The sequence below is a fragment of the Periplaneta americana genome, chromosome 13, assembly GCF_040183065.1.
Source record: "Periplaneta americana isolate PAMFEO1 chromosome 13, P.americana_PAMFEO1_priV1, whole genome shotgun sequence".
Classification (NCBI taxonomy): Eukaryota; Metazoa; Arthropoda; class Insecta; order Blattodea; family Blattidae; genus Periplaneta; species Periplaneta americana.
This window is the reverse complement of record NC_091129.1, coordinates 98038337-98064479: the sequence shown is the minus strand read 5'-3', so window position 1 is coordinate 98064479 and position 26143 is coordinate 98038337. Positions and strand designations below refer to the sequence as shown.

Here is a 26143-nt window from a genome sequence, read left to right as displayed (position 1 = left end):
AATTCCAATTCCATTTAATTTCCGTTCTTACCATATTCAATTTCAGTCAAGTCTTGCATACGGATGCTATTAGTATCACTGATGTTCAATAGAATTTATTATAAATAATTGATTAAATGGCGATCTTACTCGTGTTAATTATGTAAGCACGTACGGCTTACAGCTGTTTCGGTGCTATTCGACACCATCCTCAGAGAATTTATTAAATTATTTTTGTGTCAGAAACTGTTTGTTGAATTCCTGACTACAGACGTCACCCTTCTGCTTTGCATCTGAATTAAGTTTTATAAAGATGTTTTGTTTTAGTTCAGTGGTTGCACATTGAAGGAAACAATTCTTTGTATTTTGGTGTTGGTGTTATTGCAGATCATGCAGTGTGATAATTTTGTGGATTTCTGCTTCTAAACAATCACATTGTGTATTTAATCTAAACATAACTATTGCCTCCTTTCTTGATTTTTATGAATGTTAAGGGTTTTATTATCTGTTAAGTATTTATCTTCTGATGCCTTCTGTTTTGATTTCATTACATGGTGTGAAACTTGTGTCTTTCTTTGTTGTGAGGATGTTTTTTTTCTTGCAGATTTACATAATTTATTGAAATATATTGGTTCTTCATACGTTAATGGAAAGTGTTAACTCCTTTCTTATATTTCAAAACCTTTCCTCTCTAAGTTTAAAAATAAATATAAATAGACGATAGCATGTAGGTAATTGTAAATAATTATAAACGAACTTTCTGCTCATTCAATAGATTTATGGACATGTTAGCTTTCTGTGTACAGTCCTAGTTTATAATTCCTTTAAATTTTAAGTTAATAAAATGAATAGATCATTATAGATATGTATAGAGTGAATTTATTTTGCTTTACAGACAGTGAATATTCCAAATGCTTACGAAGATGAGAGGTTTGACCCTTCAGTAGACGAGGGATCTGGCTTCCGTCACAAGACAATCCTGTGCATGGCGATTAAAAATTCCTCAGGGCAAATTATTGGTGTCATACAAGTAAGGAAAAATATAATATTTCACTTGTTATAAAAGTAAATAAATATTTTTTTCTAAAGGAAAACTATAAAAAACTTAAAATTTTGTGTTCAGTACGTATATATATGTTACAATAAATAATTTCGTGAACTGGTGGCTATGCGACACTGCTGTAGGCCATACATTGTATCCTAGCATACATTATACTTGTACTTGTAAGTATGATACCTACCACCTATATAATATTCATACAGACATTTGGTCTTCGGCTATGGTTATGTGAACAGAGTTAGCAGAAGTGGTGCTGCTATCAAGTGAAGAAATTGGCCTTATAGGTCGTCACGTCATTTAGGGCCTTGACCAAATAAATTGTAGATAACAATTCACCTATATCAGACATACTTTTGTGTTCAGTTATGTAAAATTGTTATATACGTCTTACACATATTTTAGTTAAGAATTTGTTGCTCAAAATAAGAATTTTATAAAATGTAAATCCCGTTATTTCTTGACAATATTATATCAACACAGTTTTGTAAGAAGTTCAGGAGCTAGTTACACAATACGATTGTAATTTTTTCAACTCTGACATAAGTGAAAAACAGCTCAAGGAAATAAATGATGTGTAGGCTACCACAACTTTTTCTCTAACCTTAGTTACTTGTATTTTTTAAAATACACTCATATCATGGACGACAATGTGGTTGTAGTGTATTCTAATGCGTATGAAGCATTACGATTTCTATCAATAATTGATGTTGTAGTAATTTGTGCAGAAATCTTTTTTTTAAAGATTGAAATCGATGAAGACTTATAGTCGGAGGCACCGATTTTGGCAGATGACCTCAATGACATTTCCAGTAGGCGAGCCAATATTGTTTCTGTAAGCTGCGAGAATGAGATGCGATAACATTCTGAGTCGTTCATATTTTCATAACAGCAGCTCATATCAATTATCCTTATTATGAAACACACCACGGTACAGTCCTACTCAAAGAATACCTTTAATAAATGTAAAGACTTCCGTTCGCAATGATTTTACAATACGTCTCCTACATTTTCTAAATTAAATTAATTCTTAATTAAAAGGAAAATTCTACCCTTACCAGATCAATATACAAGATTTGTCCAGTAATAATCTAGGGATCGTCTACTGGTGGTGCGACAATTCAAGTTAATAAAATTACGATTCTTCTTAATAATCAAAATATAATTTGGTTAATTGGGTAAAATTGCATGCTGCGGAAGTTAGATTTATATAAGAGTATAATAAATAGGATTGTAATGGATATTACAAGGGCAATAATTTCTTCACACGCACATTGTGAATAGAACAGAGAAGAAAGCATTTTAAAATATTCGAAATCGTACAAAATATCGGAGAAACCAATTTTCCCTGCACAAATTGCAGCAATTGAAAAATATAATTACCATTCACAATAAATACTGTATTTTATGGATTCTAAAAAGTTTATTAATCTAGAGGTATTGGCTGATGACTATATTAAATTCCAGCACAACATTCATTCAGAATATGTAGAAATTACACTTTGGATTTTACTAAATGTATAGGCCTACTATCAAAAGGTGTTACATACCCCCTTAAATACTGTACATGTGTTACCTGTGCGATATCCGATGTTTAATTTTTTAAAATATAATTCATAGTCCTGAAACTGCCATATTGAATTCGCACAAATTGTATTATTCGTAATTTTCGTCTCGAAAACCCCTAAGATATCTAATTTAATTTTTCACCCATTTTTGTCCCACTCCACCACTTTAGGGACAAAGTCGGACTAAATAATACCTTATTCGTATTCTGTGATCGCAAAGATCCCCAAATATCGACTTTCATCGAGATCGGATGACATGAGATTTCTCACTCCCTTCTGCCTTTTCATCAGTACCTTAGGATATGGTATTTAAAAAAATCTAAGAATGTTTAACCAATATTGTAGAGAGTAACCTTCACTTTAAATTTTACGTCTCTAGTTAAATATAGTTTAGTGAATTTTTAAAATCGTAGACTTCTTTCTCTCTCCTCTCTGCTCGGAAGTTAAAAAAAAAAAAAAAAAAAAAAAAAAAAAGTTAATTCAAGGGAGTAGCCTACATGAAATTGAATTTGTTTACTTTTCTTATACATTTTAGAAACAATTCTGAGAGATGAGATGAATAGTCTAACCCAATTTTATGAGTGAATCTTTGTATTAAATTTAAAGGCTGCACGTCTGCTGGTTAAACAAAATAAATCGGTATAATTATTTTGATCATTACTGCCTCCCATTTTCCATCCCTTAATGTTCGTATTTCGTAAAACTCAGTCTTATCTATTGACTCAGGATTAACATATTTCCATATATATATAACAGATTATATTTCCATTTCGTACAATATTCTGGTCACGAGACATAATCATATACTTTGTCTTTTCGGGATTTACCACCAAACCTATCGCTTTTTTTGCTTCAAGTAAAATTTCCGTGTTTTCCCTAATCGTTTGTGGAGTTTTTCCTAACATATTTACGTCATCCGCATAGACAAAAAGCTGATGTAACCCGTTCAATTCCAAACCCTCTCTGTTATCCTGAACTTTCCTAATGGCATATTCTAGAGCGAAGTTAAAAAGTAAAGGTGATAGTGCATCTCCTTGCTTTAGCCCGCAGTGAATTGAAAAAGCATCAGATAGAAACTGGCCTATACAGACTCTGCTGTAAGTTTCATTGAGACACATTTTAATTAATCGAACAAGTTTCTTGGGAATACCAAAGACACATATAGACTACTGTAATATTTGTTTAGTTTTTGGAGGTGTCTGTCCAGAGTGCACAAATACTCGGGCGTGCATGTTTACTCTTATGTCCTACCCATTCCACTGCGACAGAGATAACAACCGATCTTGCAGCGGTGAGAACTCGCTCTCCAGATCGCCAAAATCCCTGGCGCGACCTATACAAACAATTCACTTTGTGTCAAGAGAGGTTATAATTTTTTACGATTCTGTGTAGACTACTAAACATGGTTTGGTTTAAAAACTTAGTGGAGTTAGTATCATGAAATGTAGAAGAATTGGATGATGATGATGATGATGATGATGATGATGATGATGATGATGATGTTAAAACTTACAATCTGGTACTGTACTAATGTTTTGTTACACTCTGTGTTAATGATTTAATTTACTTAAAATTAAATAGTTATTTTGTTCTTAAAGTTCTCTCATATATTTCTATCCTACATCTCTCAAACTTCATAGTCACTTTGAACATCAGTTACATTAAATAATGTGTTAACATAATAATGACTAGAGCCCAGTGTTTGGTCACTGACCCAATGGAAACAGATTAGCTGCATACAAAGTATTGTGCACAGCATGCTGCAGAGTTAGTAAATTTAATTTCTGATTAATGTAGAGAAGTATAAGTGTATTGTGATAGGCGAGTTGTGCTATTAGTGCATTTAATTTATGCTAATGCTAACTGATTCTTAAACTGATTGAAGTTACCGACATCTGTGACAAATTTAATTGTATTATTACTTCATAAATAACTCTCCACCCAACCCATCTCATTTACAATCAATCAGGATTGCATATCATGTTATAAATTAGTGACTATTCAGAAAGAAAGGAATCCTAAGCGTTTGGAGGTTAACTTGCTGATAATAGAGTTTGGAGTGAATACTTCAGTTTGAATGGTTTAAATATCAGTTATGTTATCCTAAAATCAGAGCAGACAAACTATGTTCCATGCAGAAACACTGACACACCAAAACACACAATAAAAGTGTAGACTCAAGAACACTCAAAATAGAATTCTTTCGTCTTCAAATTTGGTTGCTGTCATTCGGTCACTGTTCTATTACGAATTGTGTAACATGATGGTCTTAGCTAATTTTTTGTTTGAAGAAGTCGAAAACTGTCATACTAATATATTTATAGAAAAATACACTAAAATAAAACTTCCTTATCCAACATTATTTTGTTCCCTGCCATGAAAATGTTCTACAATAACTCACATAAGGGATGTTATGGCAGATAAGAAAATATGGGTTTCGCCATATGAAACAACAGATATAACTGGGAGTTTCGTAGGTCATGTTACCACGGGAACATTGCCACATAATAGTATGAAGATTTAGATATCTCTGATATTCCACATTTTCAGTTTGCACCAGCTTCTTCTTGAAGGTTGAATGAAGTTTTTCTAGATACAAGCACTGTCTAACAAGGAGGAGGAATAATGTTTCATTCGAAACACTAAAATTGTACATAGTTCTTTATTGACTGCCTTTTAACATGATCGCTAAAAGTAACATATATATAATTTCGTTTCTATGTCATTTTACAATGGTACATTTTTCTGTTTGGTTTAAATTTAATTTTAATTTTTGGATTTGTTATATGAAACTTTCTTGGAACTTTTTCCTTACAATAATAGTCTATACAATAACAAATAATTTATCACGTCAAGCATTTACTGAAAACATTGTTTACAGTAGTATACAATTTATATTGTGAAGTTACTGTACCTGCATATATGATACACGAAAGTATTTAGTTGCACCTTCCGCTTCTGTCCACAGTTGGGCATATGGTCACTGCTTATATAACTTGTGTTAAATGTGACCAAACACTAGGGTTTAGTAATGTAATGACTAAGAGCAAGATGTCAGCATGTGACATCATGAAAATATAAAATCTATGTAGAATTTAGATAAAACAGTACCAGTAACCGCAGCTTTAGAAATGTTTAAATAAGCATATGGTGAACAAGCCATGAACCACATTGCAATGTTTAAGAGGCATAAATGTTTCATAGAAGCCAGAGATAATCTGTATGATGATTCGAGAGCAGAAAGCATTATTTACCGGATTCAGTATTCAGTGCGCTTCAAGTTATTGTACCAATATTGTAATGTTGTGATATTTAAATTGTTGAAGATGAATATGAATAAGATGCCATGTCTAAGTTGTTGATGTATATAGTAGCTGTAGTTTACGAAATCATTGTCCTAATTATTTACATAATTGTTTATAAATCCAGTTATTTGTAAAATTTGAGGCATAAATGTTAGTTTCAGAACACTAAGACAAACATGGATACCTTTTGTTGGCTAATTGATGTAATGCCACGCATATTATGTTTCAGCTCATCAACAAATTCGATGACTTACATTTTACAAAAAATGATGAAAACTTTGTTGAGGCGTTTGCGATTTTCTGTGGAATGGGAATCCATAACACACACATGTAAGTATAGTTACCGTACCTCTGAATGTAAGAAATCCTCACCTGGTTCTCAATTTAACAGCTAAAATCAGCTATAAATATAGTGGGAAAAAAATGAGTAAACTATAATTATGTATTTCATCAGTCACTAAAATGTTGTAAAGTTACAATAAGTACGAAAATATTAATATATTACTGAGTTAATTCACCATTTTGGATGTTGTAAATAGTCTCTTGTTGCTTCGACAATTTCAAGGAGTCTCCTCACACTTGCCGAAAAAAAAATAGAGAAATATTATAAACTCAAGTAATTTGTGCATGAAGAAAATTGTCATCTGTTATCAATACTCCCTTCATGTTACAGCATTTTTAAAAGGAATGGTGGAAGCCAGATCGATCTATGTTACCACTTGATATTTTGTGACCATAAATTTTATTGTCATATCCTTCATTCATGTTTATTATTTTAATTGTTAGTTAATTATATAAAATGACCCTTCTTCTTCTTCTTCTTTTTCCTCTTCTTCTTCCTTTCATGTAGCTTATTTAGCATTTGGCAAGGTTTCTTTCAGAAGTTATTCTAAGGACTGAGAGCTCCATTCTGTTCTGTAATGTTGAATGTATTCTAAAATCGGATCAATCTTTAATTCTTCTGAATTGTCAGTACCGGTATATATAATTGCATATCTGTCCACAATCCTACAGGTAATAATTTAATATAATTTATATTCGTTATATTTTTTGCTACACATATTCCTTGCCCATTGGATCTTATAAAAACTTTTCTATAGCTGTATTTCAATGATCTTTAGTTTTAATACTCTACTGTTCTCAATGCTTTTCAGGTATGAAAAGGCTGTGATAGCGATGGCGAAACAAAGTGTGACCTTGGAGGTCCTAAGTTACCATGCCTCGGCTTCATTGGAAGACGCACAAAGACTGAGGGTAAGTGGTGATAACATTTTTGTTGCATAAGCTCACTGTTGATAGGAATAAGGGAGCATTGTTCTTCAAATTTTGAATAAATGACTTGTGTTTTCCTGGACCAAAAATACAATACAAATGAAGCAAAGTTTAATATTTTTCCAAGAGGGCTAGGCTAACTGGGTCACAGTGGTAGTCTTATAAATGAATGAATAAAAGACGAGTATTTTTCATGGACCAAAATACAATACAAATGAAGTAAAAATTAATATTTTACCATAGATCAAATTTGTGGATCATTCTTTTGTGCAGAGTTTTTAATTTAGAATCCTGAAGGGAGAAAATTAGGAAGTGTAAAGAAAAGAATAAGAAAAAGAGACTAAAAAAATATAAGAAAATTGCAACATTAGCATCTACAGATAAATGAATCCCAACATCAGTGGATAGCGTTTTTTTTAAGTGTACTGATCATGGACTAATGCAAATCACTGAAATAGCCTCAATCCATCTAACATAATTCTTATGGCTTCATATATTATGTCGAACTAAGTACTAGGCCTAACCTTTTGCTTAATTCTTTATAAGATATAATGACTCACAACTATATGACACGGATGCAAAATCGTGCAGTATTTTGTACAGAGCTGTACATTATAACGAAATTTATAAATGAACCAAAATATTTAGTCCAAGCAAGCGAGTTTATTTTTTATAAACAGTACATGTAACGATCACAAATGAGTCCATAATTTTTAAAAATAATAACGAAGTTTTTTTATATCTTTATCAAGTTTGTATGAATTGGTGTATTTCTAACACACTTTAATGTGTTAGCAACTTTTCTAATACCGAATAATAGTAGTTTATAATTTACGAGAGTAAAATTAGATTTGACCCACGGGGAGAAAATTCAGTGCCCGAGGCGAAGCTGAGAGTGATAATTTCCAAGAGCGTATAAAATCTGTTTGTGCAGTAGGATTGTATCAATCACTGGGTACCTAAATTTAATTCTAAATTGTAGGCCTTTTCTTTGTGATGTATTGTTTGTGAAGAAGTTACAAAATAATGAATGTATGGATTTTATTGTTGCTGATGTGTTGGTTGCCATGACGAGTGTGATTAAAAAAAATGAATTCGCTGCTTTTAGTTAAAACCTTTAATTTGCTGCTGTGAATAAAATCATTATGTAGGTTGCTAAGGACGTTGAAATAAAGACCAGTTTAGACACCAGTCATGCATAAAATCATTTTATCATGTTTTTAATATCTCAAAAGTTAATTTTAATTACATGTGCAATTAAAAAAACAAATGTATAATAATTGTTGACAATTGTAACATAAGAGATAGAAGTTAGAATACTGTCGAATGCTGAATCATTAAACATACATTCTTGTCTTTTTCAGAGCCTGAGAGTTCCATCATCACAGCATTTTCAGCTGTATGATTTTAAGTTCGACGATATCCATATGGATGATGATGATACTCTAAAGGTATGTAAGAACGTATTTAGAACATATGACCTAAATTAATGCACAAGAAATGTAGGAAAATTTATTTTTCATAGATTAAAACTTTAAAACTGAAAGAATGAAGCTAAGTATTAATTGTGAATACATAACAACTTTTAAGTACACTGAAGAAACTGTAATATTCTGTAAATACTTATGTGTTAGTGCAAGTTTTGGCCATATTTGTGAGACTTTACAAGAACGATAATATAAATTAGAAACATGATGAATAAACTATATTAAATAAAAGAAAATCACATTCACAAACTTCCGTTGATTGGAAACTATTACATACTGGTACAGGATATTAAGGAAATTAAATTGCAGATCAAATGGGGGTAAGTGAGAAAAATAAAGAAATGACAAAAAGAGACAGCAATGCAGATAGGCAGAGACAGAGAAAAAAATAAATCAAGATATGTAAAGAAAATGAAGAATTGCCACTATTACCTACTAAGTTTGTGTGGAGTGTGGTATTGTATGGGACAGAAACATGAACATTACGACGAAATGAAAAGAAACGAATATAAGCATTTGAAATGTGGATATGGAGAAGAATGGAGCCTGTGAAGTGGACAGACAGAATAATAAATGAAGCTGTGTTGGAAAGAGTGGGTGAAGAAAGAATGGTGCTGAAACTGATCAAAAAGAGGAAAAGGAATTGTTTGGGTCACTGGCATAGAAGAAACTGCCTACTGGAAGGAATGGTGAATGGGAAAAGAGTTCGGGGCAGAAGAAGATATCAAATGATAGACAACATTCAGATATGTGGTTCCTATGCAGAGACTAAGAGGAAGGCAGAAAATAGGAAAGACTGGAGAATGCTGGGTTTGCAGTGAAAGACCTGCCCATGGACAGAGTGTGTGTGTGTGTGTGTGTGTGTGTGTGTGTGCGTGCGTGCGTGCGTGCACGTGCGCGTGCGCGTGCATGCGACACAAGACCAAATTCAGTATAAAATATAGTAATGAACTGCTAAATAAATGTCAGGATGAATAAAATAATTCACAGTACAAGAATTATGTAAGAAAACCAATAGGCACACAATTAGAAAAATAGTAGCAACAAACATTAAGATTAGAAATGATACAAAAATGTCTTTTCAAAAATTTTGACTAAACGAAATAAGAATATTACATTCAGAAAGAAAATCAACACATCCATGAATAAGGGCATCTATCAACATGTAGAAGTTTATCAGAGATGGAAAAAATTTATGTATAGGTAAAGATATTTCTAGTCTTAGTATGAGCAAGTGCTGAAAATGTTATGTTAAGATTATGAATTTTTAATTATCACATGACCGTTACAAATTTAATATCAATCTTTATTTAACGTTTTTTTCCAGTATTTAAGCACAACATCTCGTAGATATGTTAGATATGTTGGTGACACTGACTTGTTATATTCGCCATCTATTCGTGCAAGTAATAATTAAAAAAGTTACATTTACATGAACAAATTTTCAGTCACTATTGATTAGCAGGGGTCAGTTATCTTTGAATGCCAGTGTACCAATAGTGTTCGTAGCTTAGAAAAACCATTGGAAACACTATGTACGAAACCATTTTCATCCCGTTTGAAAATTATTGAGGCTGAATACAAAACACTTTGTTGAAATTTTAAATGTTGTTTTTAAGGTTCTGTTTCATTTTTAAGTTTTGCAATGCTAGTTGCAGTTGATATATATGTTTTTAGTTTCAAAATACTGTAATATATGTTTATATATCCATACCACTGGTACATCTGTGTAGCCTTATGCAGTTATCAAACTGATGTTCAGTACTCATGCTTTAATAAGTAAATTAAATTCTAGCCATAAAAGTTATATAGGCTATATTAGTATGAGATTTTAGGCTTCCACGGCAACTGTAATCAGAATTAGGCTTCTGGGTATTCCACTGTGTCCTGGAACTTGACATTTTCAATGTTTTGTAACTGCATACAGGGTGGAATACCCAAAAACCTAATTCTGATCACAGTCACCATGAAAGTCTAAAATCTAATATAATCAGTCTTTATGAGGAGGAAACTCACTGTAATATTAAAAATTTTGAATAACTACTTTTGCAAGAGAGAAATTATTATGTTTACTAACCTTACTTTCAAGATATCTGACACAACCAGAATATCAAAATTCTTGCAGTTATAACAAAATATAAAATAAATTGTATACTGCCCACAAAATTTACCGGCATATCAGTTTAGACTTACTGAGAGAACGAATACAAAAAACGATGATGGAACCTGTAAGTAGTCCCGAAACATTGGAAATGTCAACTTCCAGGACACAGTGAAATATCTAGAAGCCTAATTCTGAACATATATTAGTGTTTTGTATATAAAACTGCATGTGGTTTATCACTGTTTCTTTATTGGCAGGCTTGTATACGAATGTTCCTAGACCTTGATTTCATAGAGAGGTTCCATATTGACTACGAAGTCCTGTGCAGGTGGCTCTTAAGTGTGAAGAAAAATTACAGGAATGTAACATACCACAACTGGAGGCACGCTTTCAATGTGGCGCAAATGATGTTTGCAATCATTACAGTAAGTAAAACACTGCGATGTATTTACTAGTATTTTATGTAAATAATGTATGTTTTATAACTTCTTGAGACCAAGAATAATTTCACTACTGTGACTACACTACAAGACACCAGTTTATCTGATTAATATTTTATTGAAAGAAGGAATTCAGTTATTCTTACAATAAATTATAGATACAGAAAATAAATTACTGAAATATATCGTTATATGGAGTTAAGAAAACATACAGACTCTGTAATAAATTACATTATTATACCATAAGATTATACAAATAAAGATTCCAAGAATTCCTGAAATTGATTCTATTTTTAGAAGCTTTGTTTAATTCTTTTATTAATTGTGATAACTTGTTATAAAGTACAAATTATCTGTGTAACACACTGCTTAAACTTACAGAAATTCTGTGAGAGCTGTGATGTGAATCATTTCCTTTTTCTGCGTATTATGTTTGTGGAAAGCAGAGTTTTTCAATTTGTAGTCCCGTCGCTCTTATTTCCAGCAGTCAATCATGTTGCATGTTGGCTACATTTAAACATATGCATCTTGTGATTCGCTGCTGATGACGTTATGCATTTTCTAAGGTTCGATAAATAGTTACTATAATTGCCCGGCATTTTGACTCTTTCGTTGGTGTTTGCAGAAAACACATGAGGAGGTTAATTGCCGCTCAATTATATTGTGTTTGATTTATTATCATGGGAGCTACGGCATGATAATGTTTAACATTGCATCAAATAGATTACTCGTCTGGTAGCTCGACAATGAAAGAACAAAAATGGCGGACGATACTACCTATCTAGACTTTATAGAGCCTTCACTTCCTAAGGCATAAGGAAAGAGGAGGAGTCACACCAGAAATAACAGCGACACGACTATAAATAATTTTTTTTTAGTGAAACAGGATGATTTTGTTGCATTTATTTGATAGCATTCATGTATTTCATAATTTTGCAATACACTGTTTTAATTTGCTTATAGATTATTTAACATTGAAGGGACGAAATATATATTACATATTACTATTATTAATCTTAGCAGTGATCTCGGTTCATCAGAACTCTAATGTCATCAGAGGGAATGGATTTCTAGATGCTAATAAAGAGATATTTAGGACTTTATAAAATCCAATTTATGACTTTTAGGAGTTTATATAAAATTAACAATTAATAATTTTAATTTTAGTAAGTACCGATACCGGTATTCCATTTTATGTGGGATCTGTTGTATGTACAAAGAACTGGTGCTGACAGTAAGTGCTACGGAACTGAAGACTCAAATTCTATCCATGATAGGGACTGATTGCTAATTGGTCAGTTCCATTTCACATAATGAGAGTGCATTGACGCGATAACTAATTTGTAAGCACTCACCTAACCTAAAAAACCTACCATCCCTTTTATGCTAGGATGGACTTTTCCAAATGATCTTCGTTCCAGGAAATTAGATAAAAATCTTCTTTCCTCCTCTTCTAAGACCAATATGGAACGAACTTGTCAGACCAGTGTTTGTCTGTAAGATAATTTTTTACCATTTAAAAAGAATTTTTGTAATGTTTTTTGGCAGTTTTTGCATTTTTATACCGGTATTTTTATTTTAAATGTTCGTAAAATACTAAAAAGACGCTTTTCAGGCACAGACATAGTTTTTAGACACTTATAGGAGTTTATGGTTCATTTAGGCATTTTAGGTCCTATAGAATTTTAATGAGGTATACATGAAATGTAGAGATGTTTAAATAACATAAGTCTAGGACATTGCAAATAATAAAATAGATACGGAACTAGAAATCTGTTCCCTAGTCATCACACTCATCCCAGACATCTACATACATTAGCAGAACGTGAGAAAGTACATGTATCTTAGTTTGTTATTTTGAGAAATAAGAATAAAAGTATTTTTTTATCTTTTCAGTATAGGCCCTACACACGATAAGCTCAGATTTTAAGACCATCTCTACTACAAACTAATGCATTATAGTTGTGTGAAGTTAATAGAAAGTTTGAGAAGTCACTTTTGACAAATCATTCAACAGTTTCATGCTTGTACGAACACATTTCCGTTTTCTTTAAATATTATAGCAAAATTATAACTTAAGATTAGTTTGGGTATGAAATAAAATTCAGTACAACGTTTTTATAAATTGAAAAATAGCAGAAAAATAATCAATAATCGAGCATGGCAGTTTCAGCACATACATATACCGAACTCTTCTGTTGAACACTTCCTCTTTTATACAGAATCAATAATGTGAAACCACAGCGTAGTATTTTTTTGAATGCCGCAATTTATATATTTTCTTGAGAACTGTAAAGTTTCTTGAAGTAGCGCTATATATTAAAAGAATATATAGTCTTTTCATATATGTCGGATAGCTCTATATGGCATCTACGAATTGAAATAAATGTCTGATTTTGAATTATCTTAAAATTTGTATTTTTTAAGTGTTCAGAGTTCATTGTACAAATAAAAAAATATATATATAAATGAAAAATTAATGTAATTATAAGGTACTAAATTTACTATTTTCGTGTTGTGATGGCACTATTGACAAGTGTGGTAGTGGTAATCATAAAGATTAATATACTGTATGTGTGAAGTAATAGAGAAGTTTACAATTTTTCATTCTGTGATATTTCTTCAGATATTATTGTATGCAAATTTTAATGAGTGTAATTTCTTATTTTTGGTTACTTGATTTATTGTAGGCTACTCAATGGTGGAAAATATTCGGTGAAATCGAATGTCTGGCACTGGTGATTGCATGTCTTTGCCATGATCTAGATCATCGTGGAACCAACAACTCTTTCCAGATAAAGTAAGTTTCAATTTTAAACATGTCTGTTTCTGTCACTTTTAAAATAATTTTTAGTTGTTTAGTTCTAAATCACGAAGGGAATGAACATTTGAAGAGTACAGGGGAAAAGCAAAGTCACAAGTCTCTTAATGCTGATATCATCTAATTCAGTGTATTATTCCAAAATTTATTGCTGTTTCTTATGAGAAAGTAGGAAAGGCTGCCTGTTTTTGTGGTGATAATTCTCCTTTACCAGTTTTTATAAGAAAAAAAAAATACAAATTTTGCAATAGTATACTGAATTAGATGATATCGATCTTATGAGAATTGTGACTTTGTTTTTCCCCTGTACTTTTCATTTAATATAGTTACTTTTCTTGTGTCGTTCATATTTGAAACACAACTTTAACTATCAATGTTCTGTATGGAATGATTGGTTGGTTGATCACTTTCTATTGCTGAGTACTTTACAACCAAGTAATTTTGATTCTTTTCAACTAGTTTTGGCTTAATTGACCATTTAAATTTGTATATACGAGGGCTATTCAGAAATCAACTTCCGATTAGCTCCAAAAAAACACAAACAGTGTTACAAACTATTTATTGCCTGGAAAATGTTCCTGGGTAGTGACACTATTTTTTAACGTAGTCGCCATATAAATTCAAGCACTGTCTTAGCGTGGGACTAGCTTGTATATTCCTTCTTCATAAAAGGATGCTGCCTGTGTACTCAGCCAAGTTTTCACTCCGTCCATAAGTTCCTCGTTGTCATTGAATCGAACATTTTGGATTCATATCAATTATAGACATAGACTTGAAGAAATGAAGTCAGAAGTCCATGAATAATAGTAAATAAATGCAAAATGTAATATTTGGGTCGTTTTTAACTCTTAGTACAGTAGGGGCAGAATGAATAGGCGAGTTTCTGACACCGTGCACAAGAACACCTCATGCCACAACTTTCCTTATGGCTTATGGCCCGTCTACCTGATTGCTCAGTTCAAATGCCAGCTATTGACGAACACTTCTATGTGTAACTTCGTTTCCTCTGTGTACGATGGATATATGTAGGGATGAAGTTATTGAAAGAGTTGTAGTAAATCTGGAGAGTAACAATTCTGAAGTGGACGCTGACAATGGCGACAAGTTTTTAAATTGTTTTTTATGTGATGGACACCAATCTTGCTTATAATCTGACCTACCAAACCGATTAATGTTTATTTTACAATTTATGTGTAGTGTTGATGATAAGAATATAACGATTATACATAATGTAGACTCTATTATATTTTATAAAAGTAAAATTATACTTAATATACAACATTAACTTATAAGATCCGTCCTACACGACGCAGTATTATTATTGTTGTTGTTGTTGTTCTTGTTCTTGTTATTTTTGTTGTTGTTGTTAAATGTGTAGCTGATGGTGAAATTATTAAAAATACCATACCTAATATCCTTCTGGTTTTTAGTATCTATAAAATGTGAAAATTAATTAGTGAATTCTGATAGTATTTTATTGAATGATGTGCTCTACTTCTCGGAAAATGTAATGTAAAGTCTGTAAAAATTACGCAGATGAAGAAATATGTTTAATTATTGTTTTAAAATATTCTAGGTTTAGTTTGTTTTGAAACTAATGTTTCTATAATAAAGGCATACAATGAGTGGGCACTGAAAATTAAACAAAAGTGCCAGTCAAAAGAGGGTTGGGATCCATTACCATGGATATTCTCATACAGAATAATGTTTGGAACTCGACTATTTAAAACTTTTTTTGAGGAGAAACAAGAATTTGTTAAGAGGAGGGTAGCATTAAGGAGTAATATGGAAGCCGCCTATTTCTTCTGCCTTTACTATAATAGATACAGAATGCTTCAAAAAATGTATACATACCTCAGGAGAAGAAAAACTTATGGAAACTTTTTCATACAAAGATTTTTATTGACCTGAAAGTAAGATTACAAGTCAGTTTGAAGTTTCCAATGCACTTTCTAGGCTAAATGTTTACAGTAAGTGCTCAGCCTCATACATTTCTGAACACAGGTTGCGACTGATTCAGTAACTGTCGCTAAAGTTTCCAGTGGAATTTCTGTGCACACTGTTCTAATCTCGTTCCAAAGTGTGTTCATGTTGTCTGGTCTCCTGCTGTACACCTGGCCCTTGTCTCCCATAAGTAAAAATCCAACGTTGTTAGAACTCTCTTCTAAAATGCATTTGCAACCAATGGAATAAAATCTTATTAATTTAACAAATTCGTCATTTTATTGTCCACACTCTTGAGAATCTGCCTCTATTTACTATCAATTGTAAAATCCAAAATACACGGGACAGAAGAATTAAAATTTACAAAATCAAGATCGACTTATTCTTACCTTATATGCATAACTAATTACATTGAAAACACTTTGTAAGTTTTCAAGTAATTTCCACTGCTGATGTTTTTAGCATGAATATAAAAAATGGTTAATATAAAAAAAAAAACACACACACATTCATCCCCTGTACATTGCAGGAATGCATTACAGTCAGGAATAATCAAGGGCAAGTTTAAAATAAATTATTTCTGAATGGTGTAGCAACAAGCAATATCCTATTTTATTGTTTGCAGGGCGTCTTCACCACTTGCACGGCTTTACTCTACATCCACAATGGAGCACCATCACTTCGATCAGTGCATCATGATTCTCAACAGTCAGGTAACTTGCACACGTTTTCCTTTTTTTAAGAATATTCGTGTGAGATTCTCTTTTTGTCTTTCATGTTTTCCTTCATATACAGAGTGAACCGCAAGTAATGGCATTAATTTCAGGGGTTATTCTTTGAGATACTTCAAACAAAAAAGTTCAATACAATTTTGCTCGTTTTTACTCCCTTTTCGAGATACAAATTGTAATTACGGGAGTCAATTCTTTTATGTTTAAGTTTAAATGTTTGATAAACAGAAATTGTGCTCTCGTGTATGTGTATGTGATTTAAGAATTTTCACTCCTGTTGTTTTGACAACAGAAGAGTTCACTTACACATACCGTTTATATAACAGTAATTTTAATATTTTCTGGATGTGATTTCCTGACCGAGGTCAAATTACGAGATAATTATTTAATAAAGTTTAAGTTATTTAGACCTATGGTACCGTATTTGTTTTTTGGTTCCTCAAATTTATTAATGAATAATATTAGTATGCATGAAATATTTTTATAAAATACATTTTTTTTTCCAGGGTAATCAAATTCTTGGTAATGTCTCACCAGATGAGTATTCGAGAATAATAAAAGTTCTGGAAGATGCCATCCTCTCAACAGATCTGGCTGTGTACTTTAGGTAGAGTATTACAATTAACATCTACTAATAAATGTTAAATTTTCTGAGCTGTGTAAAAATGTCGTACATTATTTCTTATTCTTTACCCAAAAGAACTAAGGATTATAAGTCCTGCATTCTTGCCACTAGTCTACAATGGCGTCTTGTTTTCTAAATCTTGTTTTATATCCTTCACAATATTCAGTCTGTTTACAATACCCATTTGTTTCAGTGTCTGTTAGGTATTCTAATCAATTTTTCATATTGTATTAAAGCTTGTTTTTCTAACTCCTTGCAAATATTTTGGTTGTATATTAGGGAAATATTCCTTGTCACATTCAACCATAGCATTCACGGCATGCAGTCTGTTTTGTGAGACCACTTTTCTCGCCATAATGAATACATTCACTTTCCATTATATTTCATAATAAAAGTTCTCTCATAAAACTTTACAGTAGGTTGAATAGAAGAAAAATCATTTTAACACAAAATTCAGGACGAATGCATTGTGATGAAATAATACTATGTCCTTATGACATTGAAATCACTCTTGTGAAGCACTAGGAAATTCATCTAAGTAAGGATATGTAGACTGCCTGGCGGTAGTTACTCTCCTGAAGTAGAGTATGGTCACAGTCTACTATATACAGTCGCGAAGCTTGAGGTGTTTTTTTGCAAATCTCGTGATAAAGCGCTCCAAGTGGTTAGCAACTAGAAACAATAGACTGTCCATGGTCGACTTTGGACTGTGTCGTATTTCTATTGAGTGCTAGCTCGTTGCGTATTTCACATTGATGCTTGTGAAATGTTCGTTATTGGTTATAATGAAAATGTTAATGGCTAAAATATAATAATTGGAATAATAATATGGGACAAGGAGGAGACGTTTGTAGTGCTATAAATTGTAGCAACAGTAAGAGAAAGAGGCCAGAGTTACCCTTTTTCCGATTTCCGAAAGATTCAGAAAGGTTCCTGGGTTTCCACAAGAATGCTGTGCAGAAACAAAACTCTTAATTTTGAAGTTCTTTGTGACTGTTAGAATACATTATATCCTTAAATTTCACAATGAAATGTTTCAGTCTGACCGAAAGGACATTAGATACCGGTTAAAGTTCTGTCACTTAGGCTGCTAAATTTCCAGAGAAATAAAGGTTAGGTCTACTTTTTTTTTTTCAGAGGATATATTTTTAATTGTAGCTATTAATTTTGTTATTATTTTTATGTGTTATTTTACTAAAACGTAGAAAAATTAAGTTTGTTTTAATGAAATCTATTGATCACGTTTTATTTTCAATTCTGGTGGGATTATTATTGCTTAGGCCTACTTTTTTCTTCAAAGGATATGTTTTTAATTATAGCTGTTGATTTTGTTGTTATTTTTATTTGTTGCTTTACTAGAGACGCAGAAAAAGTCTGTTACAATAAAATTTATTGATCACGTTTTATTTCCAATTCTGGTGTGATTATTATTGCTTAACCTCATCCCACTTTAACTACGTAAGCCTACACTACAGGTACCAGTACACGTAAGTTACTCCATTAATTCATATTTCCATTATTATTGTTGTAAAGAGAAATGAAAATTAATATTTATTGATTTCATAGTTAATTATCGCTATAATCTTGAATAAGTGAAGCTATTATAGTAAATTTCAGTTCGTTTTGCACAAACAAAAATTATATTAACTTATTTCTTGCAGGTATCTTCGAGTTTATGGTGGAATTTAATATACTTCATTAAAATAATAAATTAACTTTATGCATTTAATATTTCAATAATGGAAGGAAGGTGTTAATTTTTCCAAAAGAACACGATAACGAAAGTGTAACATATTTTGTCGGCTGCTAGGAGAGAGATCTGCGATGATGAGGCGATAGTAGCGAACCTAGTGGTGGGCAACTACCCATGTTTGCATTTTTACTACATATTGAGCTTCGCGACTGTATATAGTAGACTGTGGTATGGTACTGCTTGCTCTGTCACAGCGATTTTGGTTTTTTGCAAGATTGTTGTCAGATTGTATTAAGAAAATTTCCCTTGTGGCAAAATGAAGTTTCCCTCTCAAGAGAAATATTTCACTCTATCTACTGATTTAGTTAGACTATGTGTGATTTCATTTTTTTTATGAAATTATTTTCAGTATCTACCTATGTATTAAAAAATAAATTGGGGAGGGCAGGCCCCATAAGCCCCGCTCCTTATATACACTCTTCTGTAAAGTGAATTTCTTTGCTATAAGCAGAACAGATTTTTTTGTGAGTTTATGTGGTAGTATGCTTGATAGTGGTGTCTGCTTGTCTCCAAGGAAGCGAGGTGCCTTCTTCAACCTGGTGCGGACTGCCACCTATAACTGGATGCGTGACGATCACCGCGAACTCCTGAGGGGAATGACCATGACAGTATGTGATCTGGCCGCCATTACAAAGCCCTGGGAAGTTGAGAAGAGGGTCAGTAGTCAGTAATAAGTTTCAACATATATGCAAAATATTCTGTCTATCTATGATTATCTTGATAAAATTCACTGATATTTAATAAAATTCTGAGTTCATTAACTTTGTGTGATAAATGATTAGAATTTCAGTTGTAATATTTCACTTATATTTTCAGGTAGCAGAGCTTGTATCAAGTGAATTCTTCGAACAAGGTGATATCGAACGTCAGGAATTAAAGATCACACCAATAGTGAGTTTAACATTTTAGTATTATTTTATTATGAATAGATTTTTAAAATTCATTCGTGAAATTCTTTACTTTTTTCAAGTAATTGGTTATTTTTAGCTAATTTAATTTTTGTTAGTAAATTTAGCTCAGTTTACCGTATTTACCCTCGTAAATTCCTCCTTGCATAATTTTCCCCCTCCCAAGATTCTTAAGACATATTTTTCATGATTTTATTTTGCTGCGTAATTTCCTCCTTTTACATAAAAAAATGGTCATTTATTTTCCTTTCAAGAGCGTAATTCATGAAGATTCCAAGCATACACTTGAAGAACCCCAAGGTCATTATCCATTCTTTCTACAATGAAAAGTAGACCATGATTCCTCTGACGACAAGAAAGATTATCTAGATTTGTTTTCTGATGAAAGTAGCAGAGTCTAAAATATTATGTGCCATACATTTATTTTCTTTGCATATCTGTAATTAAAAGTTAATTTTGATAGCAATATTTTAAGCACAAAATTTAACGCTAAAATCCAGGGTTAATTAAAGTCAGGCTACCAGCATTAGAAGTCCCGCGCCGTAACGTCGTGGTCTAAGGCATCCTGCCTAGGACTCACGTTACAGAATGCGTGCTGGTTCGAATCCTCATGGGGAAAGAAATTTTCTCATGAAATTTCGTCTGGTGTATGGGACCGGTGCCTACCCAGCATTGTGATGTACTTGGAGAGCTATGATAGGTAGTGAAAATCCAGTTTCGATAATCAGCTTAATGCCTTGGGGAATCATGGTGCTAACCACACGATACCTCCATTCTGGTTGGATGATCGTCCACCTCTGTTTCGGCATGTAGACGAAATTAACAGTTAATCATTTTAATTTTGGTAAATATACCTTTGTATGTGGAATTTGTGTACAAAAACTGGTGCTGGCAATAAGTGCTACTGAACTGAAGACTCAAATTCTATCAGAGAAAGAGACATGCTGATTGGTCAGTTTCATTTCTCATAATGGGATTGCATTTATGTGAAAACTAATTTTTAATCTCTCGCCTAACCTGAACAACCTAACACCACTTTTATGCTAGGAATGACTTTTTCAAAAGAACTTAGATTCCAGAAAATTAGGTAAAATCTTCTTCTCTCCCCTTCTAAGACCATATGGGACGAAGTTACCAGACAAGTGTCTTCTGTCTGTAAGAGAGATTTTTCCTTTTTGTTTACATTTTAAATAGCATTTTTGTAGTTTTTTCTTGGACATTTTTGCATTTTTAGCACCGGTACTTTTTAAATTACTCAATGTACTAGGAAGGTGCTTTTCAACCACAAACATATTATGTTTTAGGCATTTATAGGAGAGTATGGTTCATTTAGGCATTTTAGGTCCTATGGGGATCCTGCGTACATGAAACGTAGAGATATCTTAATAACATATGTCTAGGACTAGCAAACAAAATAGATAAGGAACTAGAAATTCGGTCTTTAATTATGAGTTATTAAGTTTTAAAACTAATTTATATGTAGAAAGATGAAGATTTGATAATAAATTGCTGCGTTTATCTTTGCAGGATATCATGAACAGAGAGAAAGAGGATCAGCTACCTCTCATGCAGGTTGGGTTCATTGACTCCATCTGCCTCCCTATTTATGAGGTAAATAGTTTATTGTATTAGTAGAAGGTTATCAGAAATATATAATATTACTATAATTTTATTGTTTTAACAATACAAGGACGAGCTTGAAAAAAAGATGGGGGGGGGGAGGGGAGAGTGAAGTCGAAACAGACCATAGAATAGATCATGAAGAGGAGAAGAAGAAAAAGAAGAATAAATACCTACTATATGTAAATTATAATTTTTTTCACAATAAAACTACCGATAATTACAGCTTGATTCAGGGATTTTGGTCCCTGCAAAAAGTAAGCAGGTAGACTAAGAGCAAGTTACTCATCACTGCTGGTGGGCTGGGTTACACAGGTCAGGCCGCACCTAACACTGCCTTCTTATCATGTCGCGGTACACTCCGTCTTAAAAACACAATATTCTTCCACACGTCCCGTTATTAACCACTATGTCTGTTGACTAAACAAGGTCATGATAACTTATATTTTCTTGACATGAGTGTCCCTCAACTTCGAGAACAGATATTATTTTCATTCTTCCTCTTTCCTCTTCCCAATCTATGCACAATTGTGGTTAAATTTCTTTCTTATGACGCAACACACAGCTCGCTCACTAGCCAAACAACCAAGGACAGGGGCCATTAACACTGAATCGAGCTGTACCGATAATTCTTTCATGAGTTTCTGCATTGGCATGAAGTGAATGAAGGGATTTTGTTTTCATTGACTGTTATTTACAAAGATGTAGCTACGTTATTCAGGAGATTTGTGATTTTAAAATGAATGAACATTATGCCTATGTTCTTCAAACTTGAAGGCAAGAGAACAGTGATTAAGACTGTTCTAAAATATAGAACAGTCCTTAACAAGGCATCAGTTTTGTCAGACTTTAGAACAACATTAGAGTCATTAATTGTCTTTAATTCCAGCAAATCTGATGTAAATAAGACTGATATAAATAAGAATAATAGTTAATAAATGTGTCTAGTGTTAAGAAGGAAACGAGATACCAATAGGTGTCATTACATATTGGTTTGGAAAGTAATGAAAACCCGTATCTATTTGATATGAAAGTTATCAGTAGGCCTACTGGTACTGGTATTTTAATTATATCTCCTCACATAGGGTAGACCAGGGTAATTGTAAACAAATGCTGTGAGAAATACAAAACTGTCAATATAAAAATTTAATTCGGGGAATACTGAAATTAACATATTGGCTAACCTACAAAGCAGTTTGGCGCCAAATAGGAGTAACTGTTTAGTTGTGAACGAATGTTTTGTAAGAGTCTACAAAAAAAGTTGAGAAAAGAATTTTGCTTCAACTTCATTTTTGGCTTTGTAAGTAAACGTACACTGCTTTTTTTTAAAGAATATGTTGTTTTTATGAGTAATGTATATAGTAGTTAACATTTATTACAATGTTTTGAGATCTCACATAACCTCAGTTCATTAAATTATGACGTGTTTACATTTGTTTTAATTGCTTGGGAGATAATTGTAAACAAGAATTTGGTGTAATTGTAAACATGTTTTACTATGGTTCAGTGGCGTGCAGTAGCATGACGTGAAGGGAAGCAGTGCCTGTATGTATGCCATTGCTCGACTGGGCTTCGATGCCTGTTGCCTACATGTGTACAGTGTTTCCATGGAATCGCTTCCCCGAAAACGTCTTCACCACACGCCATTGCTGTGGTTACATTTCGTACTTTTCAGTAATTAAAATGCCAAGAAATTATATTAGAAAGAGACCCCCTCCCCACCCAATTACATTGTAGAGGATTTAGAGAGGATTGTCATAGATATGCAAAATGGTAACTACAGTTACCGTGAGGTACTGAGTTCCTATATCCGTCATATATCATAGGTTAAAGGGACAAAATGTACTAGTGACCAAAATTGGAGCTGGAAGGAGTACCAGTACTCTCTCAAAGGGGTAAATGAAAACAAGTGGGGATAAATGTAAACTAGCAATTAAAAAATGAAAAAAGTCAACTTTATTATTTTAACTCCAGTTTCAGGGAAAAGAAAGGTCTAAAAATAATACAATTTTTCTTTGTCATGCTTACCATTACTGAGAGTTGTGCAATGTTGAAATATATTTGAAATCAGTGAAAAGTGTTTATAGTTACCCTGGTCTACCCTAATATAATTTACTGAAGACATGCGTGAACTTCATGCAAACATAATTACAAAATGAAGAAGCTGGATTATAGGCACGAAAATGTGAAAAGATACAATATGAAAAAGTTAATTAACAGCTGAAATACACCTGATCCTGATTACAGAACACGAGTGCTTAATAAAGTATAGTTAAGATTGGATTAATCATGAACAACAAACGCAACATCTGTAAAGAAGAAAATATAATACCGTACTACAAAAAGACCATCTCTTGCATTGCAAGGAACTGGAAAGAGATTTACTGTGGAGGTAGAGGTTAAGGCAAGAGGATAATCATTGCCATTGTGAAACAATAAAAACAGTAACACATTGTATAGTAATAAACGTCACTTAAAGTAACACTTTATCTAATCTAATCTTTATTGTTCTTACAAAATCAAATCTTAATATATTCTAGCAAGATCATTACCAGTACTTTAATAAACATCTTAGAGACTATTGTTACTAACATTATAGGGCTTAAAAAGCTGGAAAAGGTGTAACAAGTATTACTACTTTTGACAAAAAGAAAAGGTAATCCAATATTCTGTATTCACAAGACAAGAGAATTCTGTTAGAATGAGATTAACAGATTTTTTACATGCTTCTTTTATACGTATTTCAAAATGAGAAACTCATTAATGCATATTTAAATTACTCTTTTAGCTCCACATTGAAAGATTTTTCTTCCTCTGTTTATTCAAAAATATTTCTGATTTAAAGATGGCGTCCCAGAGCTCTGCTTCAGCAGTTATTTAATAAAGATTACATAATTCTGCAGTCTGTTTGATACAGTGTTATTTATTGTAAACTTGTTTTATTATTTTCAGTCCTTTGCAGTATTGTCAGATAAGCTGGAGCCTCTTGTGGAAGGAGTGAGGCAGAACAAACAACATTGGCTTGAAATCGCTGGAACGCAGAACCATAATAGTCAGTTAGAAGATGCAGGCGAACAGTGACTTACATACATCTTGTCATGGAAGCACAATAATTACCTCAACGAAATGAGGAAAATGTTGACTTCTCCATAAGTGTTGTCCATCTAAATGTTGTGGGAAATCCCACTCTTGTAATATTTCAAACCCTTCCATCCTGTTGGGCAAGCAACCTGACTGAAGTGAGTGGGATTTATTCGAAGGACAACATGTAGGAAAAATCATACAGATCCTTGTATTCTGTCTAATATTGCAGATTGGACAACCTGATCGGATAGCAATGCCAGTTTATTGCATTTTTGGAAGATGTCTTCTGGTAAGATCAGTCAGAAATATGCAGGTTGAATACAAACCTTTGTATTACAATGTCTAATCAGATTCTTTTCTGAAAACACAGTGACCATTTTGTTATGAAATCGAGCCACAAAGAAACTGAAGCAGTGACTGTGCTGTCATACTGGATGCCAGTCAAAGGGAAGGAAAAGCGATAGCCTGCAAGCTTAATACATCTCTTGGACTGACTCTGAGATGGCAGTGGACAGGAATGTCCAAATTTGACCATTTATCATCAAAGCGATTACATTCTCTTAATTTTTTTAAAACTAGACTATCAAACCAAAGTTAATGGCATTGTGAAAGATGGAAGTAATATTGTATTATTTGTGTGAGTGTCGTGTCACTCATTTTCTTTCTGTTATCTCTACCTATCTTATTCTTCACTTGCTGTCATTATTTTGTAAGTAAAAGAAAGAAAAAACTTGTTGTATAAATTGTATAAATTATAAAACTATAATAATATATAATTATGCAGTGCACCTAAAACATAAATAATAGTTTTACACAGAACAAGAATGTTTAATTATATACTATAAAAATAAGTCATATCCTATTTCCTTTGTATTGTTTTACATTCATTCTTTAGGTTTACTGTTTTCTTCACAGATTATCTTCCTCCATATGGTGTATCAGTGGCGTAGCGTGGCAATGTGGTCTGGGTAGACTATATTAAAAAGCTCTCGACGCTCAATTTTTGTTTGATTTACGGTACAAACTAGAAGCAATATATGCAATGTAAGTGAGTACCTGCCACAATCTATTAATTTCAAACAAATTAATTATTTTTTAAAATCATGATATATCCAATCCTATCAATATTCTATTTTAAAATCTTAGATCACTTGATGATGATGATGATGATGATGATGATGATGATGATGATGATGATGATGATGATGATGATGATGATGATGATAATTTGATCTGCAACTAGTCAGTTCAAATTTCAGTATTTACTGTATACCAAGTTATTAAGAATCAAGCTAACAAAATTGTATCTGTACAAGTGGACGAAACAGTGGATATCTCATGTCAGCTTCTTTAATTTATCTCTGAATCTGTTCATTTAGAATTGACGTGATAATCTTAATCAGTTCGTTCTGGATATCTGGTGAAATGCCTTTGAAAAAAGAAGA

General features: G+C 32.5%; 1 protein-coding gene across 10 annotated transcripts in view; it reads left to right on the top strand.

The window, feature by feature from the left end:
- Window positions 1–25532, top strand: part of LOC138712148 (dual 3',5'-cyclic-AMP and -GMP phosphodiesterase 11-like) — a 1303168-nt gene extending 1277636 nt beyond the window's left edge. For 7 of the 10 annotated variants that reach the window (XM_069843621.1, XM_069843623.1, XM_069843622.1 and 4 more), the window contains 12 exons: window positions 875–1009; window positions 6139–6239; window positions 7064–7163; window positions 8546–8632; window positions 11030–11197; window positions 13903–14012; window positions 16603–16690; window positions 17215–17315; window positions 19601–19742; window positions 19903–19977; window positions 21522–21605; window positions 24567–25532. In XM_069843621.1, coding sequence (XP_069699722.1) covers window positions 875–1009; window positions 6139–6239; window positions 7064–7163; window positions 8546–8632; window positions 11030–11197; window positions 13903–14012; window positions 16603–16690; window positions 17215–17315; window positions 19601–19742; window positions 19903–19977; window positions 21522–21605; window positions 24567–24695 — 1320 coding nt within the window. In that variant the 3' untranslated portion in view covers window positions 24696–25532. Of the gene's footprint in view, window positions 1–874; window positions 1010–6138; window positions 6240–7063; window positions 7164–8545; window positions 8633–11029; window positions 11198–13902; window positions 14013–16602; window positions 16691–17214; window positions 17316–19600; window positions 19743–19902; window positions 19978–21521; window positions 21606–24566 lie in introns of those variants that run through there. The other 3 variants (XM_069843628.1, XM_069843629.1, XR_011335642.1) reach the window with 2 other exon arrangements.
- Window positions 25533–26143: the final 611 nt, after the last annotated feature.